The sequence below is a fragment of the Solanum verrucosum genome, unplaced genomic scaffold (assembly GCF_900185275.1).
Source record: "Solanum verrucosum unplaced genomic scaffold, falcon-dt-bn FXZP01000128.1, whole genome shotgun sequence".
Taxonomy (NCBI): domain Eukaryota; kingdom Viridiplantae; phylum Streptophyta; class Magnoliopsida; order Solanales; family Solanaceae; genus Solanum; species Solanum verrucosum.
In genome coordinates this window covers 3,158,015-3,167,830 of record NW_026020327.1, presented here as the reverse complement: position 1 = coordinate 3,167,830, position 9,816 = coordinate 3,158,015, and the positions used below count along the sequence as shown (strand labels likewise).

The window sequence follows — 9,816 nt, the reverse complement described above, 5'->3', positions numbered from 1 at the left end:
TACTTTAAGATTATCATGCCACCTTTAATATTTTCATCTATCAAAAGGAAGTGAACTATTCTTATTTCTTACACAACCTTGCCTAATATAGACCAAATGAAGCACATACCCATGTGAAATATCAAAACATAAAACCAATTTCTCCATGTTGAACCATAGTAGTAGCAATCACAAATGAATGTGGTGGAATCCATCACCTTGATTAGAGTTTTCGAATTCGAGTCTTGGAAATAAAGAAATTTCTATCACAAAACACTTCTCTTTTAAATGAATCCTATACAATGTGAATCTGAATTAATCGAAACAGTGAGTTTCAGATACTAGAATGTAATACAACAAACGATAAACCATACTGGTGGTCATGTTACTAGCTACAAAACTTCAAATGCCCCTCCTCCTCCTAACCACCACCGGAAGCCCGCCTCTCACAGTTGCCGTCAACCCCGGATCAAACCGAGGCTCACCGCCGACCGCCACGGCCCGAATTTCGAAGTGTTGCAACATAGAAGCCACTACACACTTCATTTCCATAAGTGCCAATTCCTTACCTAAACAAACCCTAATTCCACCTTGAAAAACAGGATATTTAAAAGGACTTTGTTGACAAAATATACCATTTTTTAACCAACGTTCTGGCTTAAACTCCATATAATCTTTACCCCAAATATTTTCCATTCTCCCCATTGCATACACATGATATGTCACCCTATCATTTTTACCAACAAATGTACCATCTACAAAAACATCATTTTCACTAGCAAATTTTGAATCAAATTGTACTGGTGGATATAGCCTCATACTCTCATGAATCACAGCATTCAAATAATGCATTTGATTCATATCTTCAAACTTCAAAAACTCTTCATCATTTTGTTTCATGACACGACTCGTTTCTTCACGAATTCTCAATTCAACATCAGGATGACTTGTTAACAACCAAAATACACTTGTTAGACCCGATGCCACCGTGTCACGCCCTGCTAATATGAAACTTATCACAATGTCTCTTAAATAAACATCATTATCAACCATAGTCATAAATCTTGATAAAAGATCTTGATGATTTGAATAACCTAATTTCCGTTTTTGCCTTATGACTTCATTTGCAAGTAAATTAATATCCTCAATGGCCCCTTTTAATTTTTTCTCTGTTCCAATGTCCAAAAATCTTTTGATCTTCCATATCAATGGTGATGCTACCATTGCCCTCTCTGCTGACAATTTTGTAGCCAAATCGAACGAATACGCGAAATGTGAAAGAGGAAGGGATAGTTCAAGACAACAAGGGTCTAAACCAAAAGAGAATTTACATATGTTATCAAAAGAAAATCTTCTAAAAACATCTTGTAAATCCAAACTTTTAAAATCATGTTGTGATGATGATACAACAACATGTGAGGATAAAAGTGGTATAAGCCTAAAATTGATCTCATTTTTCACATTGTTAAATGCATAAGATCTAATAGACATACTACCAAGTTCAAGACTAGACATTTTTCTTTGAAACATCCATAAATCACCATCAACATTAAAAATACCATCACCTAAAAGATCACCAAGAATCATTGAAAAAGGCTTCCCTTTAGGGTAATTCAAGAAGTTGGTTTTGAGCATGTACTCCACATTTCTTGGATTGGCTGTGATTATGTTGTCAAGAACATGTATTCGTATCGTTTGTGATGGCGAATTACGGAGAAGATGAGCATACCAATCACCAAGATTAGTAAATTCTTTTCTCCAACTAGATGTTAGGTAACAATGGCAAATGTCACAAGTGCACCATGACCAAAACTTGTGTCTTAACAACAAGACTAAAACAGAGAAAACAGAGAAGCCAATGGCAAAAGTGAAGAGAAAATAGCCAATAGACAATTGCAAATATTGCAACAAAGTGTATACTTGCGACTCCATTGAAGAAAAATGAGTATAACACAAAAGCAAATATGAATTTGGAGTGGTGGGCTAAGTGCATTGCATTTTCTTATATAAATAATACTCTTTCTCTCCAACAATATAGTTGTCCACTATTGTCTATTGACTTGATACAGAAATTAAGAAGCTGTAAATCATAAAGTTAGTTTTACCAAATCACTCTTATTATATATAAGTCATCTAAACATTGAAAATTGAATTGTATTTAATAACAAGAGTAAAATAAACACGACATGGTAAATTATTAGTTTTATAAATTGAACAAATATTATTGAATATCCCGAAATAAAATACTGAACAAGTAAAGGTGGACGGAAAAAAAGTAACATTTTTTTGTGGTTGGGGGGCTATTGCAGCACATGAAAGATGAGGTGTTTGGTAATCCCTATAAGGCCATAACTTTCATATACTTTTTTCCTATATGGTACAAATTTAACTTAAATATTACAGTATGATTTTGGGAAAATGCATAGATTCCCCTTTAAACTTGTTTCGAAAAGTCAGTTACACGCTTAAATTATTATGACGATCTATTACACATCTTTGCTACTTAAAAGTGAATTTATTTATCCCCTAAAATTAATATGACAAAATAATTTTAAAAAAAATAAAAATAGGCGCGTCAGATTTATTAAAGTAGAAAAAAAATCAAAATTCAATTAGACCTCACCCTACTCTTCACATCTCTTCTTCTTCACAACCCACCCTCTTCTTCTTCTTCAACCCCACCCTCTTGATGAAGCACATTTTTCTCCTCTCTTTTTTAAGCAAAATTCTCTTTTTCCTCCTTCTTCGACTTCTTCTCAGCTTGCTTAGCAAATTACTTATCATCAATCTAAGTTTTGTGGGATTTGATTTGTGTTTGTTAATAAAAGATTTCTTAATGTCATCGTCGGGATAAAATTTTGGGGGTTTCTTAGTCGTTGCAGCTATAACATGCCTTTTTTGAGAGAAACGGAAGAATTTTTCACTCCATAAATCAGCTCCATGTTTCAATTAGTGTTCTTGGCGGCCATTGTTAAAATTTTCATCTTATTGTAATTTTGCTATGAAGAAATATAATTATTAGTGCATTTTAATAATTAATTGGAGATTAATTAGTGTAAAATATAGTTAACAAAAGAAAAGTTAATTAAAAATAAAAAAGAATATAATTTTTTTAAATTTCTGACATGGTGCTGACATGGCACTAATATGGTAGCAAGTGTAATACACCACATATTGTGAGAGTGGTGTTACACGTCTCAGGGGTAAACAAATTCACTTTTAAATAATAAAGGTGTGTAATAAATCGTCATAATAATTTAAGTGTGTAACTGACTTTTTGGAACAATTTCAGGAGAAATCTATGTATTTTCCATATGATTTTTTGTCTATGCCTGAGTTACATGTTTTCAATGTTGAGGTGTCAAAATTTCAGAAGACAGTTTGTACACACTTCTGTCAATTGTCCTCCTTTTACCCTTTTTATGATAAGAGAGTTTGCCTACTCCAATATGAAATAAAAAAAAAGGGGGGGGGGTGTAGGTGGGGTTAAGTAATATACATCGGATTGTTTGATTGGTGAGATAAAAATAATAATTTTAAGATATGTTATGGGATTATTTTATCACGTATTTGCTTTTCTTTAGTTGTAGACTTATGGTATATTTGACACATGAGAGAAAAAAAATTAATTACACTATTCAAGTTGTATATATGTATTTCCTCCGTCCCCTTTTAGTTGTCATGGTTTCCTTTTTTAGAGTTAAACGATAAGAACTTTGACTAACATTTGATATACACAAAATTGCTATTTATAATACTTTTAATTTCATCTAGTTTTTGAATATCTAAATTTTAAATTTAAAATATTAAATTAATATAATCTAATTTAATTTGAAAATTAGTTAAATTAACTTTCGAAAAACATAACATAACAACTAAAAGGAGACGGAGGAAGTAAGAAGAAGATAATGTTTGCTAACCCCAAGGATTATAAGGTTGACTATGGATTGTAAATTGTAAGAAAGTACGCATGCCATTATTGCATCACTCTTTCGAAGCTCGATCCATTTTAATTATCATGTTTACTTAAAGGTATTCTAAGTTATAACCATATTCTCCATAAAAAGAAATTAAAGATATCGTTCGATTATCTACTAATCCTTTATTTTAATTCTCGATCTTTATAATTTTCTATCTAGGATCACATCCTCAATGAAATGAAGATGTATTATTAGGTCATGTCAATTCATCTCTTTCAAACTTTTCTTATATGCTCTTCCTTTATACGTTCGAACTATCTGAGTTCTTTTTTCCACATCTTGTGTCCATTACTGTTTACTGATGTCGCTTTCATCTTGTCTCATATAGATTTTCATTTCATAATCTTATTTTCTTAATATGCTCATACATTTATTTATACATTTTCGTCTTCATTATTTTTATATTTTAAACGTGTGAATTCTTAACTACCCAAGCCGTCTAACATAATTGGTTTAATTAAGTTGGGCTGTGGTCCCCAATCACTACTCTCTAAAAACTGAACTTTCTTCTATCCCAATGCGACGACGTAAACGTTTCTTTCTTTTTAAATATTTTATTTTTGTTTTTGTTTTTTGAATTTAGGACCACAAAGAAAGTATTTTTTTTTCTGCTGACAAATTTCACTTTTTAACAAAAATGACAGTTAAATGAAGTATTCCAAATATTATTCACATAATTTTATTTTATTTTTATTAAAAATAATTCTCATTTTAAAATTACACCCTTATATTAAAGATTTTTTGTCACATTAAATACTTTAATACAAATATTACTAGCACAAAGTAAAGTAGCAACAAGATAAACCTGAAAACTTAATAAAATCTACGTAAAATAAAATTAGCAATATTATAATGTGAAAATTAGCAATATTATAATGTGACGAACAAAAACAACTTACAGAGATACGTCAAATCTAAATTTATTAATCCTTCCAAAATGGTTTTAGTGGACATAGATTCCCTCAGAAGAGTTAAAAAGAAAAAGAATTAATAATTACGTCCTCTCTCCAACAATAGTTATTAGTATTAATTTGCACACAGATTAAAAACAGTAAATGATATAAGTAATTTTACTAAGTCATAACTATTAAATATAAATCATCTAAACATTAAAAAATGAAAAACAATAGAATCAAAAATAAAATAGATATAACATAATAAATTATTTATTAATATTTTTAGATATTTTAAAATAATATAATCGACAAATAAAAGTATCGATTTAGAAGCCCTACTATTTAAAGTGATGGGAACAGAAGTCGAAGACTAGAATAAATAATTAAAATTTGAATCCACATGCATAATTCAATGCATCACACCAATCATGAAAATTTGGAAGGGATAAAACTGTTCTCGTCAATTTAGATATAATTAACTTGAATTAATAAAAAAATACTCATATTTTTAATTTTTATTGCTCGTGAATGAAAGTTTTTGAAAAATAATAATTATTTTACCATTTAATTCCTCATATACTAATTGATATTATAATACTTTATGTTTATGTGTCGCACATTTTTAATTTAAAAAGCATAAGAGATCAAAAGCATACTTAATAAAAAACAACAACATATTAGATTATATATCACAAAAGTTAAAATTTCAATTTACGAATTAAAGGGGTATTAATTTTTTTATAACTATTGTATATATTTTTTATGTTTCAATTTATATGTTTGAAATTCAAGATTCAAGTTTTTAAACTTTAGTGTGAATTTGGATGAATTTTTTTAAATTTTTTGAAATAAAATTTATATATTTAAAAATTATGTAAAAAATATTATAAAAATTATAATAATAAAAAAATCAATATATTTTAAAACTTATAAAAAGACTTCAAAAAACGCTAAATTAATTTCTCAAAATTTAATTGTGCCACGTTAAAATAGGACCGAGAGAATAATATATACCAATTTCTAGTGATATCTAGCGGCGGCAAGTGCTGAGATTCTTTTTTTATGGGATTATTAAATTCTGAAAGACTAAATAAGTAAATAAATAAACGAATAAATAAGCATACCTTCAATAATCAATGATAAGTTTAATATGAAAAAATTATATTATCTTCCATTGACTTAATGATTTTCGAGATCCTACTTTTGCAAACAGGTGTCCTAATAATAATTACTTCATATGTCTCAATTTATTTAATACATTTAATTTTTTAAGATGTAAATAATTTAAGTTTGACCAATAATTTGTTCATGAAATCTTTAAATTTTAAATTTTTTAAAATGAAATTTGTATATATGTAATCTACGTAGAAAGTAGTATAAGTTTCAATAATTGACAAGTTAAATTATTTAAAAAATATATAAAAAAATTTACGGTTAAATTAAGATTGATTTGTTTAAATGCAAGGGAGTAATTTCTTTCCTTTGAAAAGAGATTTAATATCTTTTTTTGTTGCAAAAAATATTAAAAAATAGAAACTAAGAACAAGAACATGGCATAGATATCGCCTGTTTTGAAGTGATAAGATTGGTGGTCAATTTTAATCTGAGCAAAATTTGAAGAAAAATAACAATAACTACATACCAAATGCCTACAAGTGGACTCTTTATAGTGTATACGTAGATCTTATCCTTATATTAATAAGTAAAGAGTCTGTTTTTAGATAGATATTCGATTCAAGAAAAAACATATTAAAGTAGGCCGTAGAAAAAAATGCAGAAGTGAAGAAACCATGATAAAATATTCAAGATAACATAATAAAACATTCTTAAAAAAAAAGGAACAATAACTACAACAAAATAATACAAAGAAGAAACAAATAATAATAGAAATCGGAGACCATGAAACTACAAGAGTATTACTACGACTACTAATATGAAAGGGTAAGTGAGACAACGTTATAACTACCTACTAGCATTCTACGTATGTTTGTTTGTGTCCTCTATAGCCTCCTATTTAAGGTCATGTATTGGGTAAGCTAAACGTGTGACATGTCATGTCTAATCAACTCTCCACAATACTTCTTCGGCTTACCTCTATTTCTCCTCAAACCGTCCATAGTCAAGCTCTCACACAAACGCATTGGATAATCCATGTATCTTCTCTTCACATGTTCAAACCATCTAAGTCTCACATCTCACATCTTGTCCTCCACATGAGATCACTCCTACCTTGTCCAGGATATCTTCATTTCTAATCTTATTTCTCCTAGTAAGCTCACACATTCATCTTATCATCCTCATTTTTGCAACTTTCATCTTATGAATGTGAGGGTTCATGACTGACCAACAATCCACCACACAATATATTAGTCTAATCACCACTCTATAGAATTGACTTTGAATTTTGGTGATCACACCTTCTTATCATACAAGACTTCAAATATTGTGAATCTCTATTTCATCCACCCTGCATCATACAATGTGTAATATCATCTTCAATCTCTCTGCTATACCTTGAATAAAAGCCAAAAGATACTTGAAACTTCCTCTCTTTTGGATGACTTGGGTATCAAGCCTCACTTCAATGTCAATCTCATGTGTTTCGTCACTAAACTTGCACTCCAAGTATTTTATCTTGGTCTTACTTAACTTGGACCCGTTAGATTCTAGGGTCCTTAATTCTCCAAGCCTCCTTAGCTTTAACTTTGTCATGAGTCTCGTCAATCAAATTATGTCATCTATCAAACATACATCATGAAACATAACCTTGAATTCCTGCATCAATTCATCAATTACCAAGAAAAATAAAAATGGGCAAAGATATATGAACCATGGTGCAACTCCCTCTGTTCTTCATCAGATATTGCTTCCATCATAAATGTCCTTAATCGCCTTAGTGGACGCAACAACTACACCTCTAATCTTCATGCATATTTATAAAACCTCCTTCATGACTTTGTCGTATGCCTCTTTATAGATCAATACACACTATGTGTAAGTCATTCTTTATTTCCATTACTGCTCCTCCAGTCAGGGGTAGACCCACCCTTATTTGAGGGGTGTCAAGTGATACCCCTTCGTCGGGAAATTACATTATATGTAGAGATCAAATTTTGGTTTGTTATATATATACACACACACAAAATTATTGACACCTCTTAACAAAAGTTAAAGGTTTAGTCTAGTGGTTAATACTCTCTGGGTCCTTACCGACGCTGAGGTGCGAAAGCATGGGAAGCGAACAAGATTAGATATTCTGGTAGTCCATGTCGTAAACGATGAGTTTTCGCCCTTGGTCTACGATGTGTTGTGAAAATTACTTGAGGTTGTGTGTTCTAGTCCTACTAGAGTAGCCTCATAATTATATTTTTATTATAACTATTGACACCCCTTATATTATTTTTTTATTACAACTATTAACACCCTTTATTGATAACTCTGGGTTCGTTACTTCCTCTAGTCTCCCATTTTATACATATACATATACAATTATACCCTCTCTCGCTCGCCTCTCTCCTCCCTCTCCCAATCTCTCACGCTAGATATATAACCACTTATATATATACAAGTATTTGACAGATATACCTATACAATTCACCTCTCTCCATTATTTTCCCTCTCTTGCTCGCCTCTCTCCTCCCTCTCCCAATCCCGCTCACCAGATATACAAATACATATGTATACCAGTTACATATATACAATTATTTGATAGATATACATATACAATTCGACAAATATATATATATATATATAATTCGCCTCTCTCCACTCTCTGCCCTCTCTTACTTGCCTCTCTCCTCCCTTTACCAATCTTGCTCTCCTCTCTCCTCCATCTACCAGTCGCACTCGCCTCTCTCCTCCCTCTAATATATAGCTACAACTCGTAATTAGCAAACTATAGCTATGAAGCATAATTAAGTTAGTTTTGAGTAGACATATACAAAAATTCCTCAATTTAAATTAGGCTCATTTGCTTTTGAAATAAATTTCGTAAATAGTCACGTAACTATAATTTTTCAATAAGTTTCACAATAAGTGTTTGTTTGGTTTTCTACAAAAGGAAAATTACTTCTTTTTTTTTTGAAGAACTCACACTCAATTCTTAAAAATTTCTTTCTCTCTTTTTATTTATGTGATATTTTCTTTATTTTTCGAGAGTTAATTTGAAGAAATTTTAAATCTAATTAAGAAAGTAAAGAAGAATTTTGAAATTTTTCGTGTTAAACCAAAAGATATGTAGAATATCCAAAAATGATCTTTAATCTTATGGTTCTAAATTACATGTCATATAAAAAAATAAAATTAAAAAATTACAAAAAAGGACATTTCTATTCAAACAGACAAATAAATTAAAACGGAAGAATAATAAAAATTGTAAAGGTTGAAACTTGAACCCATTCTAAAAGTGGAGTAGGCAAAGTTAATATACTTATTCGGCAGTCAAGATAATGGATAAGGAATTGGAATATTTTTGATAATAATTGATTGAGAGAATCTTAGATCAATCATTTTGAACCATTGAACTTGTTCTTTCAAAGTCATTGGATATATATTAGCTTTAATCGAATCACCATAAGACTTGCCTAAGTACATGCATCATGTTTTTATTTAAAAAACTTTTTAAAAACTATATCCTCTTTGAATATGACCATTGATCGAAATTCAAGTCTTTGTTAAATAGTGGACCAACGTATGAAATGAAGAAGTTTGATATTGCTTTCCACATGTTAGTCTAGTTGATAAGAACGTCTGTCAGATAATTAATTATCATGTTGAATTTAATTAATTGATTTTGTCCCGCGAGATCAGATGTTATTTTTATTCTATTGTTAGTTGTGATTTTGAAGACCTTAATGACAACAAAAGAAGTACTCATTTTTTGTAGAACAAAATTATGAATTAATTGAGCTTAGATTAAGAGAAAATAAAAGACTATAACATACTCCATTCATTCATTTTTA

General features: G+C 29.9%; 1 protein-coding gene across 1 annotated transcript; it reads right to left on the bottom strand.

Annotated features, from left to right (window-relative positions):
* Positions 1 to 381: 381 nt before the first annotated feature.
* On the bottom strand, positions 382 to 1,950 carry LOC125835758 (cytochrome P450 94C1-like). Its single transcript, XM_049514853.1, has one exon. The coding sequence runs from the start codon at positions 1,909 to 1,911 to the stop codon at positions 382 to 384; it is 1,530 nt and encodes a 509-aa protein (XP_049370810.1). The 5' UTR covers positions 1,912 to 1,950.
* Positions 1,951 to 9,816: the final 7,866 nt, after the last annotated feature.